This window comes from Carlito syrichta, unplaced genomic scaffold (assembly GCF_000164805.1).
Source record: "Carlito syrichta isolate Samal-C Ts95f unplaced genomic scaffold, Tarsius_syrichta-2.0.1 Scaffold239047, whole genome shotgun sequence".
In the NCBI taxonomy this organism is placed as follows: Eukaryota; Metazoa; Chordata; class Mammalia; order Primates; family Tarsiidae; genus Carlito; species Carlito syrichta.
In genome coordinates, this window is record NW_007183143.1 from 103,738 (window position 1) to 121,176 (window position 17,439).

Sequence of the window (17,439 nt, forward strand, 5' to 3'; positions counted from 1 at the left end):
TATGTGGTTTTAATAGTCATACTATTTGGCTCAAAAATTCCACTTTAGTGATCGATTCTAACAAAATAGTCCAACATCCAGAAGAAAAAAAATGGAGATCTTTTTTGCATCAGAATCTTTACTCTAGTGTGATTTTGAATAGCAATAAGCTGATAACAACCCAAAAGAGGAGAAAAGATAAGGTAAATCACCAAATATTTATTTAAAGATTACACATCTATTAAAATATTTATGAGTTTATAAAAATATTTAAAATACAATGTAATATGAAAAGAGCAGGGCACTAACGAATATTTGCAATATTTAATTAAAACTATGTTTTTCAAAAAGCAAACAGGCATTAAAAATTTGGAAGGAAAACACGTGAACAGTTTGTAGGTGGGTGGTAGGAGCCCAGGTGATTTTTCTCTTTTGCTTTCAAAATCTTTAAAGAATATACATTACTTTTAACATGAAAAAATTGCTAAAAGTCAGAGGAAAGTGTATGTTAATTAATGTTTCATGATGAAGTGTTATTTTCTGATCTAGACTTTGTGAAAAATAAATGACAAAGAAAGCTAAAAAAAAATGTGACACCTCCTTCATATGTTTTCACGCCCTGTCAAAATCCGTAAGATTCACTTACCAGAAACTGGCCCAGAGGAACAACTTCTTTGTTTAATTGAATCCTTAGAGTTCAGAAAGTCTATGAGAGGAGAGAGAGAAAAGAGGAGAGAAGAGATAGAAAGAGACTGAGAGAGAGCTAGAGCTAGAGAGTGAGAGTGAGTGCGAGAGGAATAGAGATAAAGAGACAGGACAAATTAGGGGGAAAAGAGCAGGAATAATCAAATGGGAAATATGTAGTAAACCATATACAAAGTGCTATGTGTTCAAGGATCATGAGAAAAATCCTTGATATATATATTTTAAAAGCAAACAGAATAAGGTCAGTTGGCATCATAAAAAAACCTTCAAAAGGACTGAAGCCATTCTCTTTTGCTGTGAAGTACTAAGGATGACTTTCAGGCAGATGCAGTCCTAGGCACAGCAAGCGTTTCTGGTGTGGGCTGACTCGATCCCTCCACAGTCTGCAGTCAAGCAACTGAATCAGCTGAGTAAATGGGCACTGGGGTCAATGATCCTGCACTGAATCCTGGCTTTGGCAGTTCTCTGGCCTTGGTCAGCAGTGTGTCTCTAATGCCAGACTACCTGGGTTTGGGTCCTGCCACTATGCGCACTGACTGTGTGACCCTGGACTTGTGACCTCACCTTTCTGGATGTGTTTCCTCCTCTGAGAGGTGGAGCTTTCCACCACTAACTGGCACGAAGTGGTTGTGGGGACCGTGCCGTTACACGCAGAGTTTGCAGGACAGGCCCGACACACGTAAACCCTTAAAAAACATCTCTTAGCCGGGCTCGGTGGCTCAGCCTGTAATCCCGTGCCTTTGGGAGGCTGAAGTGAGTGGATTGCCTGAGCCCACGGGTTCGAGACCCGCCTGGGCAACTTGGCGAGACCTCATCTCTACAATAAATCAAAAATTAGCCGGGCGTGGTAGCGCGCACCTGTAGTTCCAGCTACTTGGAAAGCTGAGGCGGAAGGATCGCTGGAGCCCAGCAGGCGAGGCTGCGGTGGCCGGGAGCAGCCACTGCACTCCAGTCTGGGCGACAAAGTGAGACTCCAACTCAACAAAACAAACAAACAAAAATCTCTTTCTGGTCCAGCCCTCTCACACAGAACACCCGAAACCAAATAGCCCCAGAACTTTTTTCTAATTTTAGAAGAGTAGCACAAGGCATACTCCATGTGTTCTGAACTACTCTCAGTATGAATTAATTGGTGTGCAAATATTTATACTAATTGGGATGGAGGCTATAAATCACATCCCTATCAGTTTGCCACAAGATGCCTGTGGACTTTTGTTACTTTTATCATTATGTTGTTTCCCAGAACCTCAGTTTTCTCATCTGTAAAATGGGGACAAGAGGCACTGAACACAACGCTCTGGAATCCCCCCCTGCCTTCTTGGGAATGAATGTAGATCCTAGGAAGTTCCCACTCCACATTTCCCTGGAAAGTGTGGGCTGGCCAGGTCCCACCGAGCCAGGTTGCTCTTACCTTCTTGCGGCCCTAGCTTCACCGCGTGGGACTCATGCAGGATCTCCGCCACCGGCCTGCGAGTGTAAAGGATGGTGGCGCCGCTCAGGTTGACTCGGACCCGCTGGGACCGGGAAGTGAGGTTGGCCAAGCACAGGGCCAGTCTCAGGTCATGACCCAGGACAGGCGGCTCTAGCACCTTGAACTTGCCGGTGATACTGGGCTTGGTGGCTGGCTCCAGGAGGTCATCACGCCAGAGACCACGGCCCCCAGCCCTGCGGATGCGGGTTCTCCTCCCCGAGGCTTCCACGCTGAACAGCTTCTTCACCGCCTTGCTGTACACCTGCCTCTCCTTCCGGGACCCTGCAGGGCATGTGCACCATCAGTGGCAGGCACACTCCCCCTCCTCCTCCGGTCCCCAGGCCATCCCTTCTCATTTCCCCTCTTCTTGGGCCAGGACAACCACTCCATCACCACTTTAGCTTAGCATGGCTCTCAGAGGTCTCAAACTGGACGCTCAAGGCCATATGCAGACTCAGCTATGAATAAGTCTTGTGTTTGGTTTTCCAACGATTTAAATCATTTTTAAATCAGTTGCTAACAACCTCAGATTGGGAAATTTCACGTAAAATGCAGATTCCCAGGTTTTCTAACTGGGTCAGAAGTCTCACAGAATAATGAGCACTAACACTTTTGTAGACTTACTATGTGCCAGGCACTGTAGCTCATGGTGCTACATTTTTTTTCCCCAGGAGGTAGGTACTGTTATCACCTGCATTTTACAGAAGAAAAAGCCAAGGCACAGAGAAGTAAAGTAGCTTCTCAGTCCCACAGCTCAGTGGTGAGTGAGGGAGTTGGGGTCTGAACCCAAGCAGTAGGACTCCAAATCCATTCATGCTCCCTTTCCACTCTCCACATGGCAATAACAGCCTCGAATTGAGCAATGGTGGCCCCCTGGAGGGGAATGCACTCTCTGGTAGTCCAAGAACCCTACCCTGTAATTCTACTTGCTTGCTGCACTCAGGGGATGCTGTCTGCGGGGCTCCTGGTTTAGAACCCTTGAAGTCCCACTTTTCCTATTGCTAGCACAGAGCCTTTTGAGCTCTAGACCGATATATAGCACTGGACAGCACCCTCAGATGTCCCATGGATGCCTCAAATCCAACCAAACCCCACATCTTCTACCCAGTGACGTTTCTCAGCTCAGCAAGTGGCACCGCCATTGCCCAGGTGTATACACGCCAGAAACCTGGGAGTGTTCTGGACTCTTCCCTCACCCATGCCACCCACCTCATCCTCATTAATCTCTGGAATCTGTCCTCCTCTCTCATCTCTCCTTCCCATCAGCTCACCACACAACCGCCTCTCCATCAGGGCAGTTTGTAAACTTTTACCACTATTATCAGAACTCAGTTTCCGTGAGCTTCAGTTTTCCTATCTGCAAAGTGGGGCAAGAGACCCACAGGCAAACTCAGCACAGTGCTCAAGAATGTCCCCACCCTTCCTGGGAATGTAGGATCCACTCCACTTCCGTCCCTTTTCCACTCTGATCATTTCAAAACCCAACTCTGTGCCACGCACCCTGGCTCACACCTATACTCACAGTACTTTGGAAGGTATGAAAATCACTTGAGCCCATGAGTTCAAGACCAGCCTGGGTAGTATAGCGAGATTTTTGTCTTTACAAAAAATTAGCCGAGCACGATGCTGCGGGCCTGTAGTCTCAGCTACTTGGGAGGCTGAGGTGGGGGAGGATTGCCTGAGCCTAGAAGGTCGAGGCTGCAGAGAGCCAGTGAGCCATAATTGTATCACTGCACTCCAGCCTGGGTGACAAAGTGAGACACATACACACACACACACTCCAACTCTGATCATTCCACTTCCCTTCTAGAAGCCTGCAATGTGCAGTGTCCACACTGCTCTTTACCAAATATTTTCCCCAAAGTGTCCTGATATTGTGTGACCTTGGTCTGAAGGGATATCTATGTGAACACCAAGGTTCTTTAACATCCTATGCTTTATTATTAAAACAAATATGAATTTTGCTACTCCATAATATGGCCACAATATATTTCTACCATGAAAATATTTCATTTTCTTGCCTAAGAACCTAATGCCACCTTCTCAGGGAGGGCTTCTCAGACCACCTGACTTTTTGAATAGCATTATTGAGATGATAATTCTGTAACATACCATTCACCCATTTAAAGAGTACAATCTGATGTTTTTCGGTAAGTTCACAGAGTTGTGCGCCCATCACTGCAGTTTAATTTTAGAGCATTTTTGTCACCCTTGAAATAAACTATGTAACCACTTAGCAGCCACTTCCCATTTCTCCTAACTTCAGCCCAAAGAAACCACTAATCTAATTTCAAATTTACCTATTCTGGACATTTCTTTTTTCTGTTTTTTTTTTTTTTTTAGTTGAAGTCTCACTCTTGCCCAGGCTGGAGTGCAGTGGCACGCTCATGGCCACCCCAGTGTTGAACTGCTGGGTTCAGGCGATCCTTCCACCTCAGCCTTCCAAGTAGCCGGAACTACAGGCACGTGCTACCATAACTGGCTAATTCTTTGATTTATTGTAGAGATGAAGTCTCACCAAGTTGTCCAGGCTGTTCACGAAGGCATGGGCTCAGGCAATCCTCTCATCTCGGTCTCTCAAAGTTCTGGGATTACAGGGTTGAGCCACCGTGGACATTTCATATAAAGGGAATCACAATGTGCAGTCTTCCCTGAAATTTTTTAAGGTTTATACATGTTGTAGCCTGTATCAGTACATCACTCTTTTGTTGCTGACTAGTATACTATTGTACAGAGATACATGTTATTTATCTGTTGATGGATATTTGAGTTGTTCCCACTTTTTAGCTATTTTCAATAATATTGCTATGACCATTCATGTATATATTTTTGTGTGGATGTTTGTTTTTATTTCTCTTGAGTATACACTTAGAAGTGCAATTGTTGGGTAATGGTAATGCTATGTTTAACATTTTGAGAGACTGTACAACTGTTTTCCAAAGTGGCTGCACTAATGTACATTCCAACCAGCAGTGTATGAGAGTTCCAATTTCTCCACATCTTCACCAGCACTAATTGTCTATCTTTATTATTATTATTACTGTTATTATTATTATTATCAGAGTCTCACTCTGTTGCCCAGGCTGAAGTGCAGTGGCATGATCATAGCTCACTGCAGCCTTGAACTCCTAAGCTCAGGTGATCCTTCTGCCTCAGCTTCTCAAGTAGCTGGAACTACAGGCCTACGCCACCATGCTTGGCTAGTTATTTTTTATTTTTAGTAAAGACAAGGTTTCACTATGTCGCCTAGGCTGGTCTTGAACTCCTGGGCTCAAGTAATCTTGCGGTGACCTTGCAAAGTGCCAGAATTACATGTGTGAGTCACCATGCTCAGACTTCTATCTTATTTATTATAGCAATTCTAGTGGATGTGAAGTGGTATCTCATTGTGATTTTGATTTGCATTTCCCTAATGACTTAATGATGTTAAGCATCTTCTTATGTATGTGCTTACCGGCCAATTGTATATTGTCCTTGGAGAAACGTTTGTCCAAATTCTTTGCTGCATTAAAAATACTGGGTGTGGTGGCTCATGCCTATAATCCCAGCATTTTAGAAGGCTGAGGTGAGAGGATTGCCTGAGTTCAAGATCAGCCCGGGCAACTTGGCGAGACCTCTTCTCTACAATAAATTAAAAAATTAGCCAGGCATGGTGGTGCATGCCTGTAGTTTCAGCTACTTGGAAGGCTGAAGTGGAAGGATCGCCTGAGCCCAGCAGGTCGAGGCTGCGGTGGCCGTGAGCATGCCGTTGCCCTCCAGCCTGGGCAACAGAATGAGACTGACTCAAAAATAAAAGTGATTATTTTTTATCATTGAGTTGGAAGAGTTTTCTCTATGTATTCTGGATGCAAGTCCCTTATCCATTTGATACATGAGTTGCAAATATTCTTTCCTATTCTGTGGGCTATCTTTCCACTGTCTTGATGGTATTGTTTGAAGCATGAGTTTTTAATTTTGATGAAGTCCAATGATCAATTTTTTCTTTTGTTACTTGTGCTTTTGATGTCATATCTGAAAAGGCTTTGCCTAACCCAATATCGTGAAGGTTTACTCCTATATTTTCTTCTAAAAGTGTTATAGTTTTGGCTTTTACATACAGTTTATGATCCATTTTGCGGTAATTTTTGGGTAGGGTGTGAGGTAGGAGGACAACTTCATTGTTTTGCATGTGAGTATCCAGTGATCCCACCACCATTTGTTGAAAAGACCATTCTCATTCTTTCTCCATTGAATTCTCTTGGCTCTCTTGTTGAAATCAAGTGAACATAATTTTAAGGGCTTACTTTTTGACTCAGTTCTATTCCATTGATCTGTATGCTCATTCTTATGCCAGTATCACACTTTCTGGGTTATTGTATATTTGTAGTAAGTTTTGAATTTGGGAAATATGAACCCTCTAACCTCTCATTTTCCAGTATTGTTTTGGCTATTCTGGATCCCTTTTCATTTGTGATTTTGGGGGAAAAAACCTCAGCTGGAATTTTGATAGGGATTTTATTGAATCTGTAGATCAATTTTGGAAGTACCGTTATAGTAACAGTATAAACTCTTTCTGTCCATGAAAATGGGATACCTTTCCATTTATTTGGATCTTTCATAATTTCTTTCAACAAAATTTTGTACTCTTTAGTGTACAAGTCTTGCTCTTCTTTTGTTAAATCTATCCCTAAATATTTTATTCTTTTTTATACAATTGTAAATGTTATTATAAATTAGAAGAAAGCATAGGAGGAAATTCTTTTTTTTTTTTTTTTTTTTGAGTTGGAGTCTCACTCTGTTTTCCAGACTGGAGTGCAGTGGCACGCTCCCAGCCACTGCAGCCTCGACCTGCTGGGCTCCGGCGATCCTTCAGCCTCAGTCTTCCAAGTAGCTGTAACTACAGGCGTGCACTACCACACCCGGCTAATGTTTTATTTTATTTTATTGTAGAGATGAGGTCTCGCCAAGTTGCCCAGGTGGTTCTCGAACCCACAAGCTCAGGCAATTCACTCACCTCAGCCTCCCAAGGTGCAGGATTACAGGCTGAGCCACCAAGCTGGCTAGGAGCAAGTTCTTTTTTTTTTTTGAGTTGGAGTCTCACTCTGTCGCCCAGACTGGAGTGCAGTGGCTGCTCCCGGCCATAGCAGCCTCGACCTGCTGGGCTCCAGTGATCCTTCCACGTCAGCCTTCCAAGTAGCTGGAATTACAGGCATGCGCTACTATGCCCGGCTGATTTTTTGATTTATTGTAGAGATGAGGTCTCGTTGCCCAGGCGGGTCTCAAACCTGTGGGCTCAGGCAATCCACTCACCTCAGCCTCCCAAAGGTGCGGGATTACAGGCTGAGCCACCAAGCCCGGCTAGGAGTAAATTCTTAATTTCATTTTCAGAGTATGCATTGCTATGTAGAAATACACTTAAATTTTGAATATTGAGCTTGTGTTCTGCAATATTGCTGAACTTTATTATTGATTGGTTGATTGCTTGAGTCAGAGTCTCACACTGATGCCCAGGCTAGAGTGCAATGGCATGCTCATGGCTACAACAGTCTCCACCTGCTGGGCTCAGGCGAACCTTCTGCCTCAGCCTTCCAAGTAGCTGGAACCATATGCGTGCACCACCATGCCTGGCTAATCTTTTTGATTTATTGTAAAGAGGAGATCTCGCCAAGTTGCCCCGGCTGGTCTCGAATCCCTGGGCTCCGGCAATCCTCTTGCCTCCACCTCCTAAAGTGCTGGGACTACAGGTGTGAGCCACTGTGCCCCACCACTTTATTGATTCTGAAGGCTTTGTAGTGGATTCCTTAGGATTTTATATTTGTACATGATGATATTATCTACAATCATAGTTTTACTTCTTTCTTTCCAATTTGGAAATTTCTCTATTTCCGTTTCTTTCCTACTTCCTACTCCCCTCCCTTCCTTTTCTTCCTTCCTTCTTTTTATTTAAAAAATTATGGTAAAATACATATAATACGAACTTTACTACCTTAACCATCAAGTACACTTCAGTAGCACTAAGTGCACTCATAGTGTTGTGTCACAATCACCATCATCTAACTTTAACTATCTTTTTCTTGCAAAACTGAAACTCTGCACCTATTAAACATAACTCTCCACTGTCCTCAATCCCTAGCCCCTACTTTCCATCTTTATAAATTTGACTATTCTAGGTACTTCACAGAAGTAAGTAGGGTCATAGGATATTTGTCCTTTTGTGTTTGGCTTATTTTACTTAGCATAATGTCCCCAAGGTTTAGCCAAGCATGTGTCAGAATTTCCTTTCTATTCAAGGCTGAATGATAGTCCACATGTATATATATACCACATTTTGTTTATCTATTCATCCACTGATGGGCATTTGGGTTGCTTCCACTTTTTGGTTATTTTGTTTTGTTTTGAGCTGGAGTCTCACTCTGTCACTCAGGCTAAAGTGCAGTGGCATGATCATGGCTCATTGTAGGCTCCATTTTCTGGGCTCAGGTGATCCTTCTGCCACAGCCTCCCAAGTAGCTAAGACTGCAGGTGTGAGCCACCATGCCCACCTAATTTTTTTGACTTTTTTTTTGTAGAGACAAGAGCTTTCTATGTTGTCCAGGCTGGTCTCAAACTCCTGGCCTCAAGCAATCCTCCCACTTTGGCCTCCCTGTGTTGGTATTACAGGCGTGAACCGCTGCACCTGGCTCTCTATTTTGAATACTACTACTCTGAACATGGGTGTACAAATATCTCTTTTAGTTTCTGCTTTCAATTCTTTTGGGTATGTACCCAGACATGGAGTTGCTGGGTCATATGATAATTCTATTTTTAATATTTGTAGGAATGGCTACACTATTTTCTATAGTGGTTGCACTGTTTTACTTTCCCATCAACTCCCACCCATTACAACACTTGTTATTTTGATAGCCACCATCTCAACAGGTATGAATAGCTCAAAAGGTATCTCTTTGTGGCTCTGATTTGCATTTTCCTAATGACTAGTGATGTTGAACATCTTTTCGTGTGCTTATTGGCCATTTGCATATCTTCTTCAAATCTTTTGCCCATTCTTTAACTGGATTGTTTTTGTGTGTTTCTGTGTTGCAGGAGTTCTTTATATATTCTGGATATTAACTCCACCACAAATATTATTTTCAAATATTTCTTGTCATTCTTTAGGTTGTTTTTTCATTCTCTTGGATATGTCCTTTGATATAGAGAAGTTTTAAATTTTGATGTTGCCCAATGCATCCATTTTTGTTGTTCTTGTTTATGTTGTTGGCAACATATTCAAAACATCATTGCTGAGTCCAATATCCTGAAGATTCTTCCCTATGTTTTCTTCTAAGAGTTTTATATATTCAGCTCTTATGTTTGGGTTTTTGATCCATTTTAAGTTAGTTTTTGTATATGGTATAAGGTAGGAGGAGTCCAACTTCATTATTTTGCACATGAGTATCCAGTTTTCCCAACATCATTTGTTAAAAAGCTCTCTATTCGTTTTTCTTACCTAATTTCTTTTCTAGTACTTCTATCAGATTGATGAGTCAATGTGGCAAAAGGGGACATCCACATCTTGTTCTTGATCTTAGGGGGAAATCATTCAGTCTTTCCTCATTAAGTATAATGTTAGCTGCATCTTTTTTAAAGGTGACTTTTATTGTTACCTAGCCTCAGTTTGATAATTTTCTAGAGTGGTTCACAGAACGTAAGAAAACAGTTTATTTACTATGACTGGTTTATTTATGAAAGCTTTAACTCCGGAATAGCCAAAAGGCCAATAAAGGCAAGGTATGGGGTGGGGGTGAGTGGTGTGTAGCTTCCGTGCCCTCTCCAGGCTTGCCACCCTTTCAGCACTTCAGTGTCTTCACCAAACTGGAAGCTCTCTAAACCCCAACACGTGGCAGTTTTCATGGAGGTTTCATTAGATAGGCATGATTGATGAGATAATTGGCTATTGGTGATAAACTCAATCTCTAGTCTTTCTCCTCTCCCTGGGGATTGGAGGTGGGGCTCAAAGTCCTAACTCTAATTATGTCTTGGTCGTTCAGCTGACTAGCTCCCATGCTGAAAGATCTAGGGGTCCCCAGCCACAGTCATCTCACTAGCATACAAAAGACACTCTTGAGTCTGGCGCCTTAGACCACTTGGCCATCCTGACACCTTCACAAAAGACACACTTATCACTCTTGAGATCCCAAGGTTTTTGGAACTATTGCCAGGAAGTGGGAACAAAGACCAAATAAATTATATACTTTTACATCCCTACAATTCTTTTTATTTTTGTAAGATTGGTAGTGATATCCTCTCTAATTTTAATAATTTGAGTTTTCTCTTAGTCTGGCTAAAGGTTTATCAATTTTGTCTATTTTTTTCGAAGAACCAAATTTTGGTTTTATTGATTTTCTCTGATGTTTTTCTGTTCTCTATTTTATTTATTTCCACTCTAAACTTTATTATTTTTTCTTTCTACTTTCTTTGGGTTTTACTTGCTCTTCTTTTCTAAGTTTCTTAAGGTTGAAAGTTAGGTTATTGGTTTGAAATCTTTCTTTTTAAATATAGATTTTATAGTTATAAATTTCCCTCTATGCACTGATTTAGCTGCATCCCATAAGTTTTGGTATGTTGTGTTTTCATTTCTTTCATCTCAAAGCATTTTATAATTTGACTCGTGTTTTCTTCTTTAATATTGGTTACTTAGGTGTATGTATTTTAAATTTCCACACACTGTGAATTTCCCAAATTTCCTTCTCATATTGATTTCTGATTTCATTCATTGTGATCAGAGCATACACTTTGTACGATTTCAACCCTTTTAAGTTTTTAAGGCTTGTTTTATGCCTGAGTATATAGTCCATCCTGGAGAATGCTCCATTTCTACTTTCCGAGAATGTATATATGCTGCTGTTATCAGGTGGAGTCTTCTAGAGATGACTGCTAGTGACCATCTAATTTTAAACGACAAATGCTCACCTCTGCTCAACCAGTCCCTAAACTCTGTACTTGCTTTATTTTCCACCAGGATACTTATCACTATCTAAGATACTATTTATATATTTGTTTACTTCTATTTGTTCCATTACAATGCTGGCGTCTTTAAGACAAGGATCATGTGTGTTTTGCTCATTGGGTACCTGGCACACACCAGATGCTCAATAAATACATGTCAATAGAAAAAAATGTGAAAATGTGCCTTGCGTGTCCTGTAACTTCACATAAGCCAATTCTGCAATCAACAAAGCAGGCCCTTCTAGATTTAGCTCAAACTGTTTATGGCATTCAAAGCCTTTTATGTGCCTTTGGCCTCCATTCATTCATTCCATGAATCTATGTTGAGCACCTGCTGTGTGGTAGATGCTGCCGTAAGAGCTGGGGATATGCTGAACACATCAGCCAGGCTCCCTGCCACCCTAGAAATCTCAGGCTAAAGGGGACACAATGGGTAAAGATTCAAGCAAATATAAAATGGTGATGTGTGCTTAGGAGGAAGTCAGTAGGGTGCTGAGAACCCCGGGCAGGCAAAGGCTTAGGAAAGTTAGCAGGCATTTCCTGGGCAGAGAAAGCATTTGGTGCAAAGTTCTTCTCTTACTGTGGCCTGAGGAAGCACTGTGCTCTCTCCCCATCCCCTGACCATTTGTACCTCAGCAGCCTGATCACATCACGCTACACTGGGATTATCTGCTTTCCTATCCTTCTTGCCCACTCCACACCTGGCACTTGGGGCTACCCACTAAGTACAAGAAGGGAGGGAGGGAAAAGGGCACAACAGAGAGATGGAAGAAGAGGGGAAGAGTAGACTAGCTGAGAGAGTGGAAGGAGTATCCTGAGGCTGGTCACAGGGTCTCTGCATCAGCCTCTAAAATGGCTCAGCCCCACAGTCACTGCACTTGTCCTCTGCGTGGTTGGCCAGACCCTGGTCAGCAGGTGCTTGGTCTTCCCATTCAGGCTGCAGTGGGTTAAAGAGTGTTCCCCTGAACAATCTGCCCAAGTCCTAACCCTTGGTGCCTGTGAATATAACCTTATTTGGAACTAGGACCTTTGCAGATGTAATTCAGGATCTTGGAATAAGATCATCTTGGGTTTACCGTGGGCTCTAAATCCAGTGACCACTGCCCTCATTAGAGAAAGGAGACAGGAATTTGAGACCCACAGGAGAAAAGAAGGCCATGTAAAGATGGAGTCAGAGACTGGAGTGATGCAACCGAGAACCAAGGAAGGCCTACGACACCAGAAGTTAGAAAAGACAAGGAAGAACTCTTCCTCAGGGCCTCCAAAGGAAGCAAAAGCCTGCAACACTTTGTTTTTGGACTTCTGGCCTCCAGAACTATGAGAGAATATATTTCTGATGTTTTAGGCCACAAAATTTGTGGCAACCTGTTATGGCAGCCCCAGGAAACGAATACCCAGATCCAGAGGTGATGCCTGGACAGGCGACCCAACCTTGCTTCCCTGCGGGCTCCTGGTACCAGCCTCACTAAGATCTTGGCTCCATGCTTGGTTCTTCTGCCTAAAGATCAACAGGGGGAGTGGCCTTCCTCCATTCTACCCTGGAGCCTCTTGTCGAAAGCCCACCTTAATCTGAGGACAACCCACGTGTTTTTGCACACACAGTCTCCTTTGCTTGAAAAGCTTGTTCTCTCCTTTTCCAGTATTCAGGTTATCTTAGGCATCTGGGCAATGCACACTGCACCCAAGGGCTCTGAATCTTTGCGCTCTACCGGGTATCCTGATTCTGCAGGCAGAGCAAGGGCTCAGCACTTAGAGAGGTCTGAGCCCCTGTTGTCTCATCTGTAGAATGGGATGCCTTGGCTTGCATGAGCAGCATTGCCCGGAGTGAGTCTGGAATCAGGCTGCGTAGGGTCCCATCTTCCTGGAACACCTTCCCAGCCCTTCATCTCCTGGCTAAATCTTATTCCCCTGGGATGCTCTTCTAGTATCTCCTGCTCTGGATGCTAGGAACCCCTCCTCTCTGCTCCTTTAGCCTCTGGCCTCCTTCAGCCCGGTACTGGTCACCCCCAACTGTCCTTATGCTGTCAGTGCACCATGTGGTGAACTCTCTGGGACTTCTCTTTGTCCTCTGGATTCTGACTTATGCTTGGCACTCAGGAGGTGCTCTACATTAAGAGCAGATAAAAGAACCATGGTAGATGGCACGCTGAGGTCCCTCAGGGAAGATGAGGGCAGACGAGCACAGTGGGGAGGGTAAGGAGAGATTAGACTGTCTGTTCAGAATTCCAGCTCTTCTGGGCTTTTGAAATTTGGGGGAGATCCTTGGCTTCCCTATGCCTCAGTCTGATTATCCATAAATGTGTTTTTATAAATGTTAAATGAAGCAATGCATAGATATCACTTACTACCATGCTTAGCAAATTCTAGATGCTGTTGTTGGTTTTGTTATTATTATTATTATTATTATTATTATTTGAGTTGGAGTCTCACTCTGTCACCCAGGCTGGAGTGCAGTGGCACATTCACGGACACTGCAGCCTGGACCTGCTGGGCTCAGGTGATCCTTCTGCCTCACCCTTCCAAGTAGCTGGAACTACAGGCACGTGCCACCATGCCCTGCTAATTTTTTGATTTATTGTAGAGATGAGGTCTTGCCAAGTTGCCCAGGTAGGTCTCAAATTCCTGGGCTTAGGCAATCCTCTCACCTCTGCCTCCCAATGTGCTGGGATTAGAGGTGTGAGCCACCATGTCCGGCTATTATTATTATTATTAACCTATATGTGAAATCACTTGATCCACAGTAGACAGTCATTAAACAGTAGACAATATTATAATTAAATAGCGGCAGCAAAGTGCAGAGTGGGTTCTGGGCTCTACAAGAGAGTTCCCCCCTTACTAGCTATGTCCTCTTGGTCATCAACATGACTCTCGGTAACTCTGCCTTCTCTGTAAAATGGACATTATACCATTGTCTCTCTTAAAAGCTCATAGTTAGGGCTTTGTAAGTATTTGTTAAACAAAAGAACTAAATGATATGTGAAAATGGTCTACCCCCTACAGCAGGTACTCAGTAAATGGTGATTGCTATTATTGTCATGATTTCTCCTGTGACCATGGCTAAAGCTTAGGGCAAAAGACCCCACAATCCAAGTTCCAGAAGCTCCCAGCAGATGGGACCCAGCCATCTATCTGCAGGTCTTATGAGAGAGGTGCCAATTCAGAAGAGGCCTTGCCACCTACCCCCCTCATCTGCTGTCTACCCTCAAGACAGTAAGAAGACGACTGAAGTAGAAGATGCCATCTACAGTCAAGAAAGAATCACATTCATAGAGATAGGAGCAAGGGAATGTTGGTGGTGTGAGTTAGGAGTGTGTGTGAGTGTTGAAAATAATCAGTGTAGCCAGGCTCGGTGGCTCAGCCTGTAATCCCGCGTTTTGGGAGGCTGAGGTGAGTGAATGGCCTGAGCCCGCGGGTTCAAGACTCGCCTGGGCAACTTGGTGAGACCTCATCTCCACAATAAATAAAAAATTAGCTAGCATGGTAGTGCACGCCTGTAGTTCCAGCTACTTGGAAGACTGAGGCGGAAGGATCGCCGGAACCCAGCAGGTCAGGCTGCGGTGGCCGGGAGCAGTCACTGCACTCCAGTCTGGGCGACAGAGTGAGACTCCAACTCAAAAAAAAACAAAAAACAAAAACAAAAACAAAAAAAAAAACCAAAAAACAAAAAAGAAAATAATCAGTGTTAAATTTGGGGGTGTCTGCAACAAGAAGGGGCTTGCGGTTCATACTGGGGGTGCCTACAGGAAGGGGAAGTTGGTGCTTCTTTTCCTGTAGGAAGTCTGCTTATCCTGTCTTACTGAGCCTTGTACTATCTGAGCAAAGAGAAGACAACTAAAGGGAGACGGCATGGTGGGAGACGGCCAGTCAATACTGCTCCTCCTACCCCTAAGGGCCAAGTCTCAGTTCCTGGCCTTGGAGCTTGGCAGAATGAAGACGAGGGTAGTGGCCACAGCTTTGTCAAACTGCTGCAGAACACGGGACAAAAAACACCACATGCCAGAGGGAAGTTCTGTGTCGTCAACTGGGGTGGGAGGAGACGTGCTGAAAGGGGACAAACAGCTCAAGAAATCAGCAGTGCCTGGGAAACAAGTCCTGATGGCAGCAGGTTTTGATGGGGTCACCATCTGTCCTCATCAGTGTAGATCAAAACTAGGGCAGCAGCACTTGTCCACCTAGCCAACACCACATCTTTGCCCAGTTAAGGCAAAGGCATTTGCTCGATTCTTTTCCTCCTTTTCCACCAGAAGGTTTTTCCACCAGAAGGCTTAGAGCAGTGTTCTCAATGTTGGCTGTACACTGGAGTCACCAGGGAGCTATAAAATTCCTGATACTGGGGCCATATCCTCTAGAGATGATAATGCAATGAGTCAAGGGAGCAGCTGAGCACTGTGGCTCATGCCTGTAATCCTAGCACTTTGGGAAGCGGAAGCAAGAGGATTGCTTGAGCCCAGGAGTTTGAGACCAGCCTAGGAAACATAGTGAGACTTTGTCTCTACGAAAAATAAAAAAATTAACCCAGCATAGTAGTGTACACCGGTGGTCCCAGCTACTCAGGAGGCTGAAGCAGAAGGATTGCTTGAGCCTGGGAAGTCAGAATTGTAGTGACCCATGATTGTGCCACTATACTCCAGCCTAGGTGACAGAGTGACACTCCAATTAAAAAAAGAAGTCAGGCGTGCAATCTGGGTTGGCGTGGCAGATTAAAAGTGGTCATAATACCTTGCAACTCTTCCCATTAAAAGGTAGAATCTACTTCCCATCTCTTGAATCTGTGCTGGCCTCATTGAATTGCTTTGACCAACAGAATGTAGCAGAAGTGACATGTGCAAATTCTGAGCTAGGCCTCAAGAAACCTTACAGCTTCAAGTCTCACTTTCTGGGAATGTTGCTGCCATTCAGACAAGCCAGGGCTGGCCTACTGGGGCACGAAAGGCCAAGAGGGGAGAGAGGTCCAGCCATCCCAGCAGTCCCACATGAGGCCCACACAAATGTGAGATCCCAGCCAGCAACACATGGAGCAGATGAGCCATCCCAACTGAGCACAGCCCAAATTACTGACTAACAGCATACATACCAAATAAATAATTGTTGTAGCTTTAGTTATAAGATATATGACTAAAATAGCTTCCCAGATGATTCCAATGTGCAACCAGAGCCGCAAACCACTATGCTAGAGAGTAGAAAAGGGAAGTGAGGAGGTGTCCAGAGTAGACGGTGTCTCCTTCTCTACAGCAGCCTTCCGGGGTCACTGCTCTAGCTTGTCCTCAGGGGAGGGGAGGAGATGAGGTCTAATTCAAGTTTAAACTTGAAGTCTTAATTACTCAGTAACACTGTTTTAACAAGTAGAAGTGACTGAAAATACATGAATCAGATCATGCCACTGCTAAGAAGCCTGCTGCTATTCAGTGGAAAAGACGATTTTCTTTCTCTTCTTTTTTTTTTTTGAGTTGGAGTCTCACTCTGTGGCTCAGGCTGGAGTGCAGTGGCAGGTTCACGGCCACCGCAGCCTCGACCTGCTGGGCTCAGGCGATCCTTCTGCCTCAGCCTTCCAAGTAGCTGGAACTACAGGTGTGCACCATCACACCTAGCTATTTTAAAAATCTATTTATTATAGAGATGAGGTCTCACCAAGTTGCCCAGGCTGGTGTCAAACTCCTGGGCTCAGGCAATCCTCTCGCCTCAGCCTCCCAATGTGCTGGGATTACAGGCGTGAGCCACCATGCCTGGCAGAGATTTTCAAAGTATATGGCTGGAGACAGCTATGAGAAAAATGATAACTGTTTTGTTTTTGTTCAGCAAGTAGAGGCTCTTCAATCAACCAGTGGCCATAAACGAGAGATCATGGCACAGGCCCTGGCAGATAGCAGACAGGAGCTGCTCTTATTATTAGTCTGAACTGTGCCTGGTGCCATGTATCTCAGGTATTCCGTAACCAATACCTGCTACTATCATCATCATTATTAGTAGTAATTATTATCCTTGAATGTGAATAGACCTAATACAGTGCCTGGCCTAAGGCACGTGTCCAAGGAAAAGTAGCGATGATTATTATACATGGGAAGTCTAACACAGAAGAGGTCATAGCAAAGAGAGGACACTATGACTATACCCTGAATAAAGGTACTTGACTTGGAGCATGGCGACAAGACCACATGAAGTTGCTATCACAGTCGTGTGGGGAAGGGCCTGGCCCAGGCTGCCACAGCAGAGGAGCGGGCCCGGGGGGCGAGTACAGGCCGCCACGTGGCTCTTACCTTCGGGATACTTGTAGAGGCCCGTGATGTCCACGCGGGAGTCGCTGCCCACGGCCTTGGTGCTGA

At 44.1% G+C, this 17,439-nt stretch overlaps 1 protein-coding gene across 1 annotated transcript in view; it reads right to left on the bottom strand.

Moving 5' to 3' along the window:
* TGM6 (transglutaminase 6) overlaps positions 1 to 17,439 on the bottom strand; it is a 54,426-nt gene that overhangs the window by 10,622 nt on the left and 26,365 nt on the right. The window contains exons 11-12 of the mRNA XM_021709491.1: positions 17,374 to 17,435; positions 2,096 to 2,437 (exon numbers count right to left, since the gene is read on the bottom strand). Coding sequence (XP_021565166.1) covers positions 2,096 to 2,437; positions 17,374 to 17,435 — 404 coding nt within the window. The remainder of the gene's footprint in view (positions 1 to 2,095; positions 2,438 to 17,373; positions 17,436 to 17,439) is intronic.